Source organism: Dromiciops gliroides, chromosome 6 (genome assembly GCF_019393635.1).
Source record: "Dromiciops gliroides isolate mDroGli1 chromosome 6, mDroGli1.pri, whole genome shotgun sequence".
Lineage (NCBI taxonomy): Eukaryota > Metazoa > Chordata > Mammalia > Microbiotheria > Microbiotheriidae > Dromiciops > Dromiciops gliroides.
In genome coordinates, this window is record NC_057866.1 from 2,209,222 (window position 1) to 2,227,222 (window position 18,001).

The following is an 18,001-nucleotide window of genomic DNA, read 5'->3' on the forward strand; positions in this document are numbered from 1 at the left end:
CACTACACCACCTAGCTGCCTCCAATATTGTAGTCTTTAAAAAAAAAATCTTAATAGTATTTTTTTCCAATTACATGTGTTTTCAACATTCATTTCTAAATTTTTCTCCCTCCCTTTCTTCCCACCTCCCTCTTCAAGACGGCAAGCAATATAATATAGGTTTTAGATGTACAATTATATTAAATATATTTCCACATTATTCATGTTTTGAGAGATGAATCAGAACAAAAGGGGGAAACCATGGGGAAAAAAAACCCAACAACAGCAAAAGTGAAAATAGTATGCTCCTATCTAAAATCAGATTTTGTAGTTCTTTTTCTTGATGTGGAGAGCATTTTCCATCATGAGTCTTTTGGCATTGTCTTAGATCATTGTATTGCTGAGAAGAGCTAAGTCTATCACAGTTGATCATCACACAATGTTGCTGTTATCTTTACTCAGCCCTCTGGTAATAATTTATCTGAGTAGTTTTGACTTCTTTTGAAATAAAGTTTCCAGATTTTTTAATCATGGTTTTCAAGGAGTCTGATTCTTAACTTCTCTCTTTGACCTGGTTTCCACACCAGTTGCTTTAGATATCAGGCATCTGATATTTTCTTCTGTGTTTTTTTTCCTTCCAATTTAAAAACTTTTGTTCTAAACTTTTTTTTTCTCATAGAGTCATGACTTTCTGTTGGTCTATTCTAGTTTTCAGGGATTCCATTTCTTTCATGAGATTTACCACTTCTCTAAGGAATTTATTTCCCTTAGAGTTTTTCTCCAGAGTTTCTGTTTCATTTTTTGCTTTATTTCTTCTAGTTATGAAATCCCTATCTGCTCTTTTGGGGAGAATCCCTGGATATACAATCTTTTTTTCGGTGTTGGTTGGTATCTGATTTACTCTTCTCTCCAGCCTTAATTTCTGGACTAGAGCTCTGTATCAGCTGCCCTTTGGGATGTGATGGTCAGCCAGACTTGGTCTTGGCTGATGTCCCCCAGCTTTCTGTGCTAGCCTCTCCTTCCTGGAGTTGGGTCCCCTGGTCTTTGAGGTTCGGTGGTGTCTGAGAGTACTGTTGGCCTCAGAGCCCCTGAGCCCTGTGCTATCCTGGTCTGAGGCCACTGGTTGCTGCTGGTCCTGGGAGCTGGGGGAGGCCTGAGGACCCAGAGACCGGCAAGCAATCACTGGCTCTGGCTCATCTGGTTGTGCTATGAGGCTGTGGGTGTGTTGGCCTGAACAGGTGTCCAGAAGCCCCCTTTTCTATTGCCCAGGGGCATTTCTGCCGCGAATCACTCACTGTAACTACCAGATTCTTGGTCATCAGGGTGCTGCCTTTTGGTGGAGCAGCCTTGGTGAGTGAGGTGTCAGGCTGGGGGCCTACCCCATCCACCTTGAGAGTCTTGGGTGAGGGAGGGCAGCTAGGATCCTGGGGCAGGGCCTGGACTCTCACCACTTAATTTGAGGGTATGGAAGCACAATGAGGGAAAAACTCAGGCGAAGGAGACCAGCCTGCCCTGAGGGTAAAAGAAGGGTCAGTCTTGTTCAGAGGCCAGAGCTCTGTGGTGCTGAACCTGGCTGCAGCGGCCCTTCCACTCTGGGAGGAGCCTTCAGGAGACTGCAGGGGTCATCTGTGCCATGGCAGAAGGACAGGCCATGCCATGGTCAGCAATGGCATGGCTCTCAGGCAGATCCAGCCTGGGTGCTATAGGGCTGCTTGGGCACACCTAGGGGAGGTGTTAGGGTACCCACGCTCCTCTGGGACAGGGATGATTTTTCTTTCTGTGTGTCCTCCGGGCTTAGCTTTGGGTCAGGCACATAGTAGGTGCTTCAAATATGCTTATAGGATTGGACTGAATTAGATCTGATGCCAAGAGGTTGGCTAACAGTGAGAGCTGTCCCAGAGGTGTGAGGGCCTCCTCTGAAGATGATGCCGCTCCCTTTCCTCTTCCCCCTCCCAGGAGGCCTTCAGGCAGATACTGGGGATAACTAGCACGGGAGGGGGGTACCAGAGGATCTGGAGGGGGTGGAGTTCCAGCTCTGGGATCCAGGAATGAGAGATGTCTCCTTTATACCAGAGACAGAAACCACGGAGGGGCCAGGGATTGAATAAAGGGTACAGTGTTGGAGGGCCAGAGTTAGCAGACAAGCTTCTAACTTTGGAAATGGGCTTAGTGGAGTGATCATGTCCTGCCAAGCCTGGGAGGTAAGGACTACAGTGTCATCATTGTTATTTTACAAATGAGGAAACTGAGGCACAGAGCAGGGCAGGGGCTATGGAGGATGGAACGTGACAAAGCCCGACTTATTGGACCATACAAGTCATTGAGTCCAATCCCTTCTATTGACAAAGGAGGAAATAGAGTTGGTGACTTGGCCAGGGTCACACCTCCACTAAGTGTACCAGAGGCAGGATTTGAAGCCAGATCTTTCCGACTCCACAGGCTGCACGCCACAGATGACACCCACTTTATTGCTTTTCCTGGATCAGAAAGCCAAGCTCTGACCGCACTGCAGCTGGCCAGAGCCTCCAAGATCAGGGAGAACATCCCCATCTCTGCCCAAGGAGGACGTTGACACCTCTCAGAGAAGCCACCGTTAGGAAGCAGCAGATTTTGAACCCAGGTCCTCGGACTCCAAGGCTAGGTCTCTTCCCTCTGTAGATGGGAGTAGGGGCCCTGAGGTGTTCCCCTCCCTCCCAGGAAGGCCAGTGTTTTCCAGCCACCTTGCCCTTTGCCTGAAGTGTTCTTCTCACCTTCTTTCTCCATCCCCACCTGGGCAGCTTTGCTCTACCTTGATTGGTCCCTTCTTGGGAATAAGACAGACCCCTTCCTGGTTTCACAGGATTTTCATGCCCATGGGCTTGCTGCCTTCTCTGGGAAGGGTCTGTAAGGGACTAGCCCTAACTCCTGTACCTTTTGTACACCTCTCCAAGCCCTAGGAGGGAGAATAAGCAGCGCTCACCCCAGTTTACAGATGAGTAAACTGAGGCTCTAGGCAGGGCAGTGGCTTCCCCCCAGGTCCTATGTGGTAGCTCTCTCAGGCCCAGACTGTTCTGGATGGATGACTTGCTGTGGCCCCCCTGGCTCCTGAGACCTGCCCTGAGTAGTTGGGCAAAGCCGTACTCATGGGGCACTAGCCTGGGAGGCCTGAGTTCAAATCCCTATTTAGATGATATGCTTATTAGCAGGATGTGGGATATGGGGCAGCCCATCCCAACACTAAATCTGAAGTCCCATGCTCTTGTTGGGGGGCTGTTACCAGGCCACAAGCATTTATTTAATGCCTACTGTGTGCTTATTCCAGGCATTTATTATACACCCACGGTGCTAGGTACAGGATACAGACAGAAAACTGGAGATGGTCACAGCCTCAGGGAGTTTACATTGTACAGGAGTGGGGGGCACGTCCCACATAACTAGACAAATAACAGAAAATATATATAAAATACATCAAAGGCCTTTTTTGTTGTTGTTTGGGGAAGGCAGCATTAGCAGCTGGGGTGTAAGGAGGGGACTTAGGTAGGAAGTGATCTTTCTTGTGAGCTTTGGAGAAAACTTGGGGGGGGGGAGGCGGGGCAGGAAGGCAGGCCGTACTGCCGGCATGCACGGGGAGCATCTGGGCAAAGGCATGGCAGTGGGAGGTGGTGTGTCTGCCTTGGGTGATGCCCTCCAAGGGCCTTCAGGGTGACTGGGTGAGGGAGTGTGGGCCTGCATGGGCGGGTTGGGGGTCAAGCCTTTGGGAGCAAAGGGAGCCAGTGGGCTTCTAGAGAAGGGGAGGGTCCTGCCCAGAGGTGGGGATTTGGCAGCTTTGGCAGGAGGATGGAGGGGCAAGAGGGAAGCCACTGCACTAGAGGAAGGCCTGAGAGCTGATGGGGCAGCTCAGCCGCAGTCCCAGCTGGCCCCTCTCCCATTTCCTGCTGCTCCTCCTGACCGCCTGCCGCTGGTCCCTTCCTCCCTGCTCACAGCTGTGCTCCTCCGCGGTGGGGGGGGATGGCCCAGAGCCGATTTTTCTGGGGGTGCCTGCAGCCCCAGGCCCCCAAAACCCGTGCTCAGGTTCCCAGAGGCCCCTCTTCTCCCCGTCATCCTCCCTTGCCCTGCCTCACCCCAACTCCCTCGGGACAATCGCCTGGGTAGGCACCAGCTCCCTCTGCCCAGAAATGGCCTTCCCCCCTTGTCAGCTCGAGCCCTCCCAGACCATCCCTCGTCCTGTGGCTGGCCAGGCTGGAGAGGGCAGGGCAGGGCAGGGCAGGAGGTGTGCCTCTCCCCATCATGTCTCCAGAAGCACATGGGCAGCTGGGCCAGGGGGCCCGGGGCTCAGGCCCCTTTATGTCCACTCCCCCAACCCGGAAAAGGCCCTCCCCAGTCACTGCTAGAGGGGTGCTGATGTGGGCACACTGGGGCCCAAGGGGATGGGGGTTTTCTGGGCACCAGGGCAGTGCCAGCATCTTGAGGGGCTGAGGTGAGGAGAGGCTGTGGGGAGTCGCTCCCGGCCAGTGCCCCCTCCTGCCTCCTGCAGCCTCTCCTGGTTCCTGGAGCTGGGGAGGAATAGTGAGCCCATGAGGTCATCACCGGAAGGCGGGAGGAGGGGGCTGGAATGAGCCACATGGAGAGGGGGAGGCCCAGCCTTTCTGGGGACCCAGATGGGAGTCCTCCCAGCCCCCCAAGGCCTCCAGGAAGGGCCCAGGCACTGAGGCTGGGGCCCTGACCCTTGCTCACCTTTTCCGGCCCCCTGGTCTGGGCCCAGGCTCCAGGACCTGGGGGGGATGGGTGGGAGTGGGGGACTGGTGGGGGGCGGGGGGATGACTTCATCTAGATTCCTTTGAAAAAAGAGGAGAGGAAAGAACACACCTTGGACGGTGGCCAACCCCAAAGACAACTGTTGTCATGGTAACAAGTGGGGAAAACAGTCAACATGAGGGAAAGGGGGAGGGGGAGACATTCCTTCGGGTGTGGCCCAAAGCACATGTGCAGATGTGTGTGTGAGCCCCCATCCCTGGGCTCCCTGAGCACAGTGGACGTTTGGGGGACCCGTACACACGTGTCTTCATGTGTGCCGTGTATGTGCATCCACATGTGGTTCCGTGTATAATCCTGTGCATGCCCATGTGAATGCCCATGCCCGTGTGTGTGACTATGTGTGCCCATGCGCGTGGCCAGGCTTCTAGCAGAGTGGAGGAGGTGAAGGGGTGCAGGAGGAGGGATGCCCTGGCTGAGTTGCCAGAGGAGTAGGGGGGTCATTTGGACTGGGGCCCTGGCAGGGCCTGTGCCCAGGGTTGGGTAGGTCACAGGGCAGGGCCAGGCGGAGGTGGAGGAGGGTAGGAAGCATCTCAGGCCTTCCCCTCCTCTGCATCCTCCTTCTCCTGCCTAGAGGGGCTAATGCTGCCCTTCCTAGGGGCCTCACAGGGCAGGGAGCTCCTCGCAGGGGACTCACTCCCCCCTGGGATGGGCCAGCCATCTACTCTGGAAGAACTGTTTCCACTGACCTCCAGCCTCTGCTGGCCTCTCTGCTCCTGCTACCTATTACTCCTGGTTTAGCCCTCTGGGGCCAAGCCTCATCACTCTCTGGGCCTCAGTTTCCCCATCCACATAATGATCCAAAGAATTTCTGCCCTTTGCTGTGAGGCAGAACGTGAGAATCCTTCAAATTGCACAGAGGGCTATGGAGGTACCTGGCAGTGCCTCAGTTTCCCCTTTTGCAAAATCCCTAAGACAGAGCTGGCGCCCCAGGCCCCTGGCCTGGCCTGGCCTGGCCTGGCCTGGCCTGTCTTCACGGGCGCAATCCTGTGCAGACCAGGATGGGGCGGGCACTGCTGCTGCTACATCTGGCCGGGGTTTCCCCGGGGCTCCCTAGGGGCCACAGTGTAGGGACCCAAGGCCTAGGGTGGGGATCCAAAAAAGGAATGAACTTTGGGAATCTCCGCCCCCTTCCCTTCCTTTCCTCCCTGGTTTCCCAGGACTGATACAAGGTTGCCCACTCCCCCATGCCCAGTTTAGCTGGTTTGGGACTCCTGCACCTGACCTCTCCCACCTGCCTGGTCCTGCCCAGCCCCTTGCAAGGACCTTTGACCTACCGAGGATGTCACTGTCCCCATACCTGACATTCTTTTTTTTTTTTTTTTGGTGAGGCAATTGGGGTTAAGTCACTTGCCCAGGTCACACAGCTAGTAAGTTGTCAAGTGTCTGAGGCCGGATTTGAATTCAGGTACTCCTGACTCCAGGGCCGGTGCCACCTAGCTGCCCCCATACCTGACATTCTTGACCTGGCACCTGTGGTGAGGGGCCGTGGCTCTTGTGTGGGAAGAAACGTCCACTGACCTTCACTCACTTCGCCATCCCATGTCTGATTGTGCACATTGAAGAGCACCCTTCATTCTGAGAAGGGCATCTAGGCTTCCCAGATTTCCTTTCCCCTAAGGATGCAGCCAGGGCTGATGGGCCCCCATAAGTGTGATCCTATGTGCCAGCACCCACAAGTTCTGGATTTATTGGTGAATGGTTGGGGTGCCCGGACCTGGACCTTCTAGATGGGTGGGTGGGGAGGGGGCAGAATGACTTAGTTCTTGCCACAGGGTGTGGAGGAGCTCAGAGCTCAGAGTGCTTTGTGGATGGGAACAGTCAGGGAGGACTTCCCGGCAGAGACGGGCAATTTGACCATCCCAGAGGTCCTGGGGTAAAGTCTGTCTGGTCCCAGCCTGAGCTCAGTGATTAGAGCCAGACATCCAGCCTGGGGCCCAGCATCCTGAGACTGCTGGGGCTTCAGAAGCCTTGACCTAGACTCTGTCTGGCCCCCCCCCCCCCCCAGTGAAGGGGCAGGCCAGCTTCTGCTTGGAAGCCCAGGAGAGGGGTGGCCCCTGCACACTGGGACAGCCCTTTGGGAAATGTTTTCTCCCTGTGTGGTGCCTGGTTCTGTCTTCTGGGGCCAGACAGAGCTGATCCCTCCTGCCTGGGATGTCCCCAGCTCGGCTTTGGCTTCAGCCTTCCTCTAGAGCCCCCCACCTCACCCCAGAATCCTCCCTTCCCTTTCCTTCCCAGACTCACCGCCCAGTGGAGCGTGGAGGATGAAGAGGAGGCCGCGAGGGAGCGACGCAGGCGGGAGCGGGAGAGACAGCTGCGGTCCCAGAGTGAGGATGGTCTCGGTGGGACCAGCTCCTGCCCTGACACAGAGTCCCAGCAGCCGGAGCAGGAGAAGCTGTAAGAGCCCCCCATGCCCCAGACTGAGTCTGGCAGCAGATACCACCACGCTAGAATTAGGCTATAATGAGTTTGGGACAGGCTCTTTGCAGGGGCGCTAAGTGACCAAGCCCTGACCCAGGCCCAGGAAGCCTGGCCGTGTGACCCTGGACAAGTCACATCACTCCATCTACCTCAGTTTCCCAAACAGCTCCTCCCATATTTGTGAGGTGCTTAGCACGTCATAGAAATTCTTGGCGAAGCCCCTCATCCCCCTCATCCACATCATGACACAGTCCCAGGACTTGGGGGTCATGTCCTAGCACAGCCCAACTGCGTGACCCTGGACAAGTCACCAAACCATCAGGGACAGTTTCCTTGTCTGTAAGGTGAGTGGGCTGGACTTGGTGACCGCCAAGGTCCCTTATTTCAGCCAGGAAAGTCACAGTCCCAAGGTCACACAGGGCCTCTGGCTGACTCCAAATTAGCGCCCGCCCCGGCCACTGCTGTCACACACGGAATTGGAAGACTCTTCTTCATTTAATGGGAAGAGCTCATATCTGTTTGCCCTTGGAGGTTTGCAAAGCACTTTGCAAAAATGATTTCACTGGATCCTCACAACACCCCCCTCTCCTGCCCCCTCCCAGGTAGGAAACTGAGGCAGGGAATGTGCCGTGACTTCCCCCAGAGTCACCATCTCCCAGAGGCAGGATCTGAACCCGGTTCTTCCTGGTTCATCCAGCACTTTTTCCTGTCCCCCCCACCCCTTCCCCGCTGACTGCCTTGGCTCTTATGTGGAGGGTGGAGTGGGAGAGCATCCCAGGGTCCTTGCTTTTCACACAGGCACCCTCACTGGGTCTCTGGCCTGCACAGGCCCAGACGAGTCCAACGGGGTAGGGGGTGTGTGTGACCCACAGACAGTGAACCCTCCCTCAGGGGGCCCAGTTTGGAGCCAGAAGGGATGTGGTTCTAGATGGGGAGAAGGCCTGGCTCCACCTTCTGCCTTGACCGTTTGCCCCCCAGGTGAGCTGGGGCACCTCCAACAAGACTTGCCTGCCCTGCCCACAGGGCTCCTGGCACTGCAGGTCGGGGGCGGGGGGGGGGGGGACAGAGAGCGGGACACACCATCGGGAAAGGCCAGCTCTGGGGACCAGCCTGGGGCCAGTGTAGGCTTAGGCCCAAGCCTCCTGACTGAGGCCTTGAGAAGGGCCGGGGGTGCTCCCTGTCTTCCCCTGCGGGCACTGACTCTCAGTGCAGGGTCTCAGCGTCTCCTACCTCCCAGCAGCCCCCAGTACACATCCCCAGCCCTTGACTGCCCCGCTAAACCCCTAGCCTTCCTCTTCCCCCATGAGTCATGGGGTGGGTGGGGTCCCTGGACCAAGGCCTGTGCGCCTGGGAGTTTGCTTGTTTTTAAACAGTCTCCTCTCTCTCACTCCTTCCCTCTGTTTCCCCCATTTCCCAGCCCAGCTGGGCTGGCTAATCCCGAGGCTTCGGGTCTGGGCTCCTACTAGAGGCTTACAAAGGCCTAGCTCCCCCCCCCTCCCTGGCACTCATCTCCCCTTCCCCACCTCAGCCCCTGGCCCAGAGGGCAGAGAAATGACTGGGCTAAGGCCCCATTGTCTCCGCCCGTCTGCTTCTGGAGGCCCCCTCCATCCTGGCCAGGCCTGGGCTTCTCCCAGTTATCTCTGCCCATGGCCTATGCCTAGAAAGCCCAGAGCCCTCCCTGGGTGTCAGGGGAGCCCCGCTGATGTTCGTCCAACAGAAGCTGCAGAGAGGCCCAGTGCCAGGGCTGCACAGTGGGAATGGCCTTCCATGCAGGAGGGGCAGTGGCACCAGGGTGGTCACTCGGGCCTTCAGACCCCCGTCCCAATCATTCTGCAGGGAATGCGAGGCCCCACCCGTAGTGATGGTCGGAGGTGGACTCAGGCTGACCGCCTCACCCTTGGCTCTGTCCATTGCCATGGTCTTGCCCCTGGCTGTCTGGCTCCTCACCGGGCACACCCGTACCCTGTGCCCTCCGCTCCCATCTCCCCCACCTGGGGGCCTCAAGCGAAGGCCTGGGGAGATTCTAGGTCAGCTCCCTGGTGGATGGGCCAGGCCCCTCCCTCTGAATATCTGTGGCTGAGACGGTCCCATCTCGGGGGGCTGAGGAGCCCACGGGGGTGGAGAACAGGAGGTGCCCCGCTCCCATCTCCCCCACCTGGGGGCCTCAAGTGAAGGCCTGGGGAGATTCTAGGTCAGCTCCCTGGTGGGTGGGCTGGGCCCCTCCCTCTGAATATCTGTGGCTGATGAGGGCCCCAGGTTGGGGGCTGAGGAGCCCGCGGGGGTGGAGAACAGGAGGTGCCCCGCTCCCATCTCCCCCTTCTCTTGTCTTTAGCCTGGCCCTGAGGCCTGCAGAGCTGGAGGAAGACGAAGGCTTCAGTGACTGGTCGCAGAAGCCAGAGCAGAGGAAACAGAGGTGGGGTCCAGATGGGAGCCTGGATGGTGGTGAGACCCCCCAAGAAGAAAGCCCCGAATATGAAGGGTGCGCATCCTCCAGGTACCTCCTGAGCTCAGCCCGAGGGCTGGGGGCGGCGAGAGGCAGCAAAGGTCAAGGGGGGCGTCCGGCTTGGGGTAGGGAGGGGGGTCGGTCCTGCCCAGACACCCTAGACTGTCATCTCCCAGAGTCCTTGGCAGCTCCTGGTGCGTCCACGATGGTGCCCAATTCCAAGATCGGGGAGAAGGAAGAGGGAGGAGGGAGTGGGGAGGGGGGGAGGAAGGGGAGGGCGGAGGAGAGAGAGAAGCGGGGAGGAGAGGGGAGGGAGGAGGGCACACAGACTTGAGCTGCATGTGGCCTGGACGTGGTTGGGGTTCCTAGAGGTGACCAGGAACCAGAGATCAGTTGAGGCTGGGGGCTGGGTGGGGGAAGACAGCGGAAAGGGGGAGCAAGAAAGGAGAGAGAAGGCAAGAAGGGGCAGAGAATAATAGGGAGAGAAGGGGAGAATGGAGAGGGGGACAAAGGACAAAAGATGGGGAAAAGGTGAGGAAATGGGAGCCGTGGAGTTTGGGGTGCAGCATGGAGTTTGGGGGTACAACGTGGAGTTTGGGTGCAGTGTGGATTTGGGGTATAGCATGGAGTTTGGGGGTATAGCGTGGAGTTGGGGTGCGGTGTGGAGTTGGGGTGGGGTTTGGGGGTGCAACGTGGAGTTAGGGGTGCAGTGTGGATTTGGGGTATATCATGGAGTTTGGGGGTATAATGTGGAGTTTGGGGTACAGTGTGGAGTTTGGGGGGGTGCAGCATGGAGAATGGTCAAAGCTTTGTCTCCTGCAGTGGCCCTGGGCTGTTGGCCTAGGGGTACCAGGAGCCCTTCTCCAGAGACTTCATGGCTGATTTTATATCCCTCGAGCCTGGGGGGGGCAAAGTGCCCCATGTCTGTTCCCGGCCTCCTGGCTCCCAGCAGCTTCCATGGGGGGTGTGGAAGCAGCTCCCATTCCATTGGTGTCCTGGGCCACAGCTCTGAGAGGGCCCTGGGGATGGGGTGGGGGTGGACAGCTCCTCCCCCTCTTCCTCAGGTAACCACAGAGGAAGGATCTTGCAGGAGCCCTTGGGAAGTTGCCCCATTGGGGCCCAGCCCAGCCCCCCTCCCTTTTCTGACTAGGGGAGGGCGATGCAGCCTGCCAGGTCAGCATCCCTCTCCCCAAGTTTTTGTACCCCTGGGGTCCCCTGCTTCCTGTCCTGGGCACTTCCTCCTTTGTCTCGGAGCTCTGGGGCACCGACCCCTCCTTCCTTCCCTCCGTTCTTCCTGGGGCTGCAGGCTGAGAGACTTAGTCCCTCCCCCTCAGCTAAGGCCCTGCCACTCCAGAACCCCTGCTCAGACACAGAGAGGGGGTGTCCAGGGAAGCAGAGGCCACCCTGGGGACACCAGTGGTGGGGGAGGAGCCCTTTTTGGCCCGATGTCAAACGTGGGCCTCTTTTAGAACTGAAAGATTGAGGGCGAGAAGGAAACTAAGGGGATGTAGAGGCTGACCCCCTCACTGTAAAGAGGGGGAGGGCAGGCCCTTGGCCAGAGTCCTGGAGGCAGGAAGTGTCAGAGCTGAGGCTGGAAGCCAGGCCCTTGGGCAGCGCTGCATTGACACCATGTCAGTCAGGACCCCGGCGGGCCGCACCTTGGCTTAGCTCTCTCTGTCTGACACTCATCTACCTATTTATCTATCTCCCTATCTAACCATCCCTCCCTCCATCCACCCATCATCCACCCATCCACTTGCCCATCTGTCTGTCCATCCATCCATCATCTGTCCATCTGTCCATCCATCCAACCATTCATCCATCTGTCTGTCCATCTATCTGTTGTCTGTTTTATTTCTTTTGTGAAGAAGCATTTCCCAGTCATTTCCTTCTGGCCCGTGGCCAGCACCTCTGCTCTAGAGGCCTCCCATCCAGGCCTTGTTCTATTCATGGGTAAAACGAGTGTGCTGGCTTGCTCTTGCCCCTTCCTAGGGCCTGGAGCCAGAGTCCCTCAGACCTGCCCTCTCTGCCTCAGGCTGCCCTTTGTCTCCATGGCCTCCTGTGTCCAGCAGAGGCGCCACCCGCTCGTGGGTGTGGGGGGTGCAGGGCTCTTGGCACAAGGCGTGTGAGCCCTGAGCTGGTCACAGATTGGGGGCCCTGGGCTAACCCTCCACAGGATCCCACTGAGGGCCCCCCCGCTAGGAAGCTCTCGACCTTGGCCTCAGGGTTGGGAAGCTCTTCTGACTTTAAGCTTGACCCCTTCCCCCCCGCCCCCAATCCCAGGCCCAGTCCTCAGGGGTGCTCACCTCCTGCCTGAGGTCAGGACCCAGGGGGCATGGAGCCTGAGCTGGGGCTGGGGCAGTGGCCTCCCTTCCCGCCCTCCTCCTCCTCCCTGTGGGGAGGGGGGGTGTCAGCCTTGGGGAGGGGACCCCTAAGGGAAGGGCTGTGGCCTGGGCGTCTGAGCAGGGCCTGGGTGTCCCGTGCCTCTCCCCTTCTGGGCTCCTGACTCCCATTGGCTTTGTCCCCTCCCACCTCCTTGGCCACCAAGGATGTTTCCCTTCCCCTTCTTGGCCTCCATCTGGTGTGGAGTCATTTCCATCGTGACCCCATTGAGGGTTTTCTTGGCCATTCCCTTCTAGCTGTTTGATAGACTGGAAAACTGAAGCAAACGCAGTGACGTGATTGGCCCAGGGTCACAACTAGGAAGTGTCTGGTGCTGGATTTGAACTCAGGTTTTCCTGACTCCAGGGCTGACGCTCTGTGCACGGTGCCCCCTAGCTGCCCTGGCCTTGGTTTGCCCGTCTGTAAAATGAGGGATGGGGGTGTAGTCGATGAATACCTGGCCCTGTAGCCTGGGGTTCTGTGATCTCAGCCCCGATTCCACAGGGCTTTAAAGCATTTTAGTGTTGTCTGTTTTATATATGAGAGAGCGGAGGGTAAGTGACCTGTCCAAGGTCACGCAGCCTCTGAGGCTGGAGGGAGCAGCCTGTCACACGATGACCCTCTGCCTTCTTTAAGCAGGTCCTCACATCGCTCCTATGAGGAGGAGGAGGAAGAGGATGACCCTCATCTGAGCCAAACCAAAGCCAGCCTGAGCCAGCTCTATGTGGGCTCCATGGCCAGTCCTGAGGAGGCCGTGGCCCCAAAAGCCATCCCAGAGGAAGAGATGGGCCTTCTGGGGGTGCAGGCTGAGACCGAGGTACAGGAGGGAATGGGGGAGAAGGCCAGAGGGGAGGAAGAAGAGCATGTGTCCTGGCTGGACCCTAAGCGGCTAGGGACATCTCCACTTCCTCCTACCCCCCTCCTACCTCCAGCTTGTGCTCCTTGTCCTGTTGTGGGCTCTCCTGGGAGCCCCAAATCCTTCCCTTGTTCCTGTGTTTGTCCCTATCCTAGCTCTGTAGTGCTTGCTTTCCAGGCTGTACCTAGGATGGGGTGACTGGAGCTCTGGTCCAGAGGGCGTAGTAGCACTCTGCATCTTCAGGAGAGTAGGAATGAGCTCAGCGAGAGTCACCGGGGTGTCCCCCAACACCCACACACAGACCCCTGCTGCTATGCCCTGGGCGTTGCACCTCGGTGGGACAGCCTCCGAAGCACCCCTGGCTGCAGCAGGATGTGTCCCTGCTCCTCCCCAGCTGATTTGTCTTTCAAAGTTGTGTGATGTTTAAAATCTATATTGTGGTGGCCTTAAATTAGAAAGCTTCAGTACCAGTCTTTGGGTATTAAACATTTATTAAAGCATACAGGTATTCACATTGAGTTCAGAAAGTTAAGAAAAGGCCTATCTAGCCTTGAGTTCCAGCCTGGTCGGGTTCTTCCTCAAGTCCTCTGCCACAAGCCTGCTTCCATCAGGAACTCCCCAGCAAGCTGATTGTGGAAGCTTTTTATAGGTCTGGAACAGAGGCGGGCCTTACACACTGCTTCAAGCTGATTGGTTGGTACCATCCACATCCATTGGTTCTGAAGGTGTTCTCAAATTGAGTTCACAGTCCAGCTTCTGAGAACAATGCCTTCTTTTTTTTTTTAATTATTATTAATGTTTTCATTTTTACTATAGTAATTATAAGGAGAAAAAGACTTCAGCTACTTTTATTTTTTTTTGTAGTAATCTTTTTTTTCAATTAATAAAGTATTTTATTTTTTTCCCGTTACATGTAAAGATAGTTCTCCACTTTTGTTTATACAAGTGTTAAGGGCTAAAATTCTAGCTAGTCTGTCTAAAATATCTAGTGAGTGGTCGCTAATAAATTATAAGCTTTAGCAAGAGTTAGACTTTTAAGCATTTATTAAGGAGAATAAGAATTTGGTAAAGAGAGAGAAAGGCCTAGATTCCTATCTATTAAAGGGAGAGTGCATTTCTAGCTCCCTTCTCCACCAGAGTCCCAAGGAAAGAGCCCCAGAGCGAGCGCCAGTCTCTTCCTTCCTCCTCCCACTAGCCCGCGTCACTTCCTGACGCCAAAGAAAAGACTCCTGGTCTTGCCCTCAAAGACCTTTGCTTCATGGGTGGAACTCTTCTACAGTAAGTCTCCAGCAGGGGGCGTCATTCCAATCGTTACACAAGCTTTCCAATTTCAGATTTTTCTCCCTCCCTTCCCCCTCCCCTAGGCAGCAGGTAATCTAATAGAGGTTATATATATATATATATATATATATATATATATATGCACATAATAACATTAATCCTATTTCTGCATTAGTCATGTTATAAGAGAAAAAATCAGAGCAATGATGAAAAACCTCAAAATAGAAAAAAACAACAGCACCAAAAACAAAAGAAATAGTATGGTTCATTCAGCATCTATACTCCATAGTTCTAGAACCTTCTTCAGGGCTAGCCAGGTGTGATTACAGTCCAATTAACTTGAAGTAGGCTAATCAGCAGTCAATCCCTCTCACTTGATTCAATCAGTCTAGATTAATCCAGGTGGGTCTTTAAGTATCTGCGAAATCCCATCATTTCATCACAGTTGGTATCCAGGCACTCCCGTGTGTGCCTCTGGTGAAGCCTGCCCTGGGCAGGGCAGGTGCTAGCGCTGGCCATCCTGGTCTTCCTCCTGACCCAGCCAGAGACTTGCAGGTCCCGGGGAGGGCAGAGAAGGCCACAGAGAGGCCAGTTGGGCCAGCTCAGAGGTCTGGCCTGATTCTGGCGGCCATCTGGGGCTGTGGAAGGAGCTGGGGCCTGGACGTTCCCGTCCCGGATCTCCCATCGCCTGGCTACGTCCCTTCCCCCATCTTGTGCCTTGGTTTCCCTGCCTGTTAAATCAGAGGATCATGGGACAGGTTGTGGTGGATCCATCCAGCTCTAAGCTACTGCAGTTCCTGGCTTCCTCCTGATGGGATTGGTCCCCAAATTGTAGAATTGGAGAGCTGGGCCCCAGCCTGAGGCAGGGGCTCTCTTCTCTGGGGCTGGGGCTGGCCTACAGTGCCAGAGCTCCTATCATACAGGGCCTGATAAAGCTCTGCCCCTTCAAACCCCAGGGGGCCCAGCCAGGGCTGCTTTTCTGAATGCCCCCTCCCACACCCCGCCTCTCTGCATCTAGGGCAGGACAGCGCTGCTGAGGGAGGCCGACATGGAGGAGATGGAGAGGCAGCCCATGGCCCCCAGCCCCTCAGGCCCAGAACCTGGTGATGAGCAGGGCCCAGTGCCCCTCAGTCCCACCACCAAGGTAGGCCTGTTCTTTCCAGCAGGGACGTCCACTCGTGCTGGCCACTAACCCCGTCTTGTCTGTTGAAAAAGGGCAGCTTCCCCTGTCTGTTTCTGGGGCTCAGTTTCCAATTCTGGATAAAGTGTCGCACCTGAGCTCAAATTCAGCCTAGCTGTGTGACCCTGGGGCAGTCACTGAGCCTGTGTTTGCCTCAGTTTCCTCATCTTTATGTGCTCTTCTCAGGGCGGTTGTGAGATTCAAAGGAGATAATATCTGATATACAATAACAATCATATGTAACGTTCATCTACGCGGCGCTGGGGGAGTTCCTGTGCCTGCTGCTGCCCTCATGAGGCTGTTCGGTGGAATCGGTTTGCCATTTCTGGAGCAGCCAGTGAGGTTTACTAGTAGCTGTGTCTGGTCAGCAAGCATTTATTAAGTGCTTACTGTGTTCCAGGTGCTCTGAGACCCTCTCTGGGCCTCATGTCCTCAGTTGGACTCTGGCCAGCTGTGATTTGTGCATTAGTGACCTCCTGGGCTGATCATCAGGGCATTTCAGTGCTGTCTTTTGACCATGGGCATTTTTGGACACATCTCCGAGAGCAGTTTAGCAAGGCCCCCCCCAAGGCTGGCTTCTTTTCTTATTCTAGGTGCACATTCTTCTTTTTCTTTTTTTGTAATCACCTCCTCGCTCTGGGGGTGACTTTCTTTTTTTTTTTTAGGCAATTGGGGTTAAGTGATTTGCCCAGATTCACACAGCTAGTAAATGTTAAGTGTCTGAGACTGGATTTGAACTCAGGTCCTCCTGATTCCAGGGCCGGTGCTCTATCCACTGTGCCACCTAGCTGCCCCAGGGGTGACTCTGAAAGATGCCCCCTTCTGGCCTTTTATATTGAGAGGAGGGTGTGTGATGCTGGTCTCGGCCAATATTATGCCAAAGTGCCTTCCCGGCTATTCTTCCTGTTAATTGGGGCCTGGCTTGGAGTAAGGTCACAGCTGCCGACTCTATTGGCTTGTAGTTCGCACCCGTCTTCTCTGTGCCCCTCATCTGCCTGGCTGGTTTTCAGCCTTCTTTCATAGGCATGAGCACAGGATTTGGATAACTCTGTTCCGATCCAGCAGAGCCCCTCATGGGCTTCCTCTGACCCACCAGAGCCTCACAGCACCTTTGGGGGAGAATCCAGGGCCAGTGAGTCACCCACTAGGCCACCCTACTTTGGTGGGCAAGAGGACCTAGCTTTGAGAAAACCTCAACATGTTGACAATTGGGGGTGGGGGGAGGGAAGGTGGCAGAGCCTTGTGATTTCCTCTCTAGGAAGTTCATTGCCAGGGTGTAATCGATTAGCTAGCACCTATTAAATACCTACTATGTGCCAGGCCCCATGCTAACACCTGGGGAGCCTAAGGAAAGTGGGAATACGGACCCTGCATTGGAGGAGCTCACAGATGGGGGCAAAAACATGCCAACAACCTTGCATACATGCAAGCATTTACACACATGTGCACACATGCACATGTATGGGTGACGACAAGGCCCTGGGCCCCAGGGTGGGAGCAGCGGCCAAGGAGTAAAATGATGAGGTTCTGGGAAGGTCCCCATTTTATAGATGAGGAGATTGCGGGAGACAGAAGTCATATAACCTGTCCAGGGTCACTCAGCCAGCCACTGAGGCTGGGCTCCGGTTCCAGATTCCTGGTTCCAAGCTCTCTTCCTTGCTGGGATGAGGTGGTGAGGTGGAGGACCCGGAGCTCATGAACCCGAACGGTTGGACCAGAGGTGCCCTGGACAGACAAGGGGACTGTGGGAAGAGGCCTGGGATTTGGCAGGTCAGGTAGCGGGCTCCTTCTCAGGTGTGTGGAGCTTGGGCTCCTGAGGTCTGGCCTTTGGCTCAGCCCTGACCTTAGCTACCGGGGCAACCTTAGGTCACTTCCTGCTTGGGGACTCAGCTTCCTCAGCAGGAAAACGTGGGTGCCTCTTTGGTGGCTGTGCCTCCTACCCCTGCTCACCCTGGCTAGTCTGGAGCCTGCACGGAGCAGGTGCTAAGTCATCGTCCCTCGAGTGGGGCCTGGAGGAGCCCTTTGGGCATCAGTGTGGGCAGAGGGCTGGGCCAGGGGGCCTTGACACTGACCGCTCTCCCTCCCTCCCCTTACCAGCTCATCGACAGGACCGAGTCCCTGAACCGTTCCATAAAGAAGAGGTAACCCTGCCCTGGGGAGATGGGCGGCCTTGGGGGGTGTCAGGGCCTGAGGAGGGGAGCCGGGTACCGGCCGGCCTCAGCTCTGAGCTCTGAGCTCCTCGGCCTTCTCCCCCAGTAACAGCGTGAAGAAGTCGCAGCCCGCCCTGCCCGTGTCCAAGATCGATAACCGGCTGGAGCAGTACACCCAGGCTGTTGAGGTAAGTGTGTCGTCCGCCCCGCTGGGCTGGCCCCCCTGCCTCCCCTCCAGCCCAAGGCTGGGGCTCCAGGATGGTGATTGCTGGGTCACTTTGGAGACTGCAGCCCTCCTGGGAGGGGCTGAGCAGGGTCTGCTCCCACTGTCCCCCACAGAGATCCTGCGTGGGCAGTGCCTCCTGTGAGCCTCGCACCTGTCCTGCAGGGTGGGGGCTGTGGTATCATGAACCTCATTTTACAAAGGGGAAAACTGAGGCTGGGTGATGTGCTCAGTCCCAGGGCTAGCAGTCATCCAAGTTCAAGCTCGAGGGCAAAGTCCAAGTGATGAGTCCACG

General features: G+C 56.0%; 1 protein-coding gene across 6 annotated transcripts in view; it reads left to right on the forward strand.

The window, feature by feature from the left end:
* LSP1 (lymphocyte specific protein 1) overlaps nt 1–18,001 on the forward strand; it is a 60,584-nt gene that overhangs the window by 31,855 nt on the left and 10,728 nt on the right. For 2 of the 6 annotated variants that reach the window (XM_043972470.1, XM_043972467.1), the window contains exons 2-7: nt 7,009–7,167; nt 9,524–9,685; nt 12,653–12,833; nt 15,172–15,297; nt 17,431–17,474; nt 17,590–17,671. In XM_043972470.1, coding sequence (XP_043828405.1) covers nt 7,009–7,167; nt 9,524–9,685; nt 12,653–12,833; nt 15,172–15,297; nt 17,431–17,474; nt 17,590–17,671 — 754 coding nt within the window. The remainder of the gene's footprint in view (nt 1–7,008; nt 7,168–9,523; nt 9,686–12,652; nt 12,834–15,171; nt 15,298–17,430; nt 17,475–17,589; nt 17,672–18,001) is intronic. The other 4 variants (XM_043972472.1, XM_043972471.1, XM_043972469.1 and 1 more) reach the window with 3 other exon arrangements.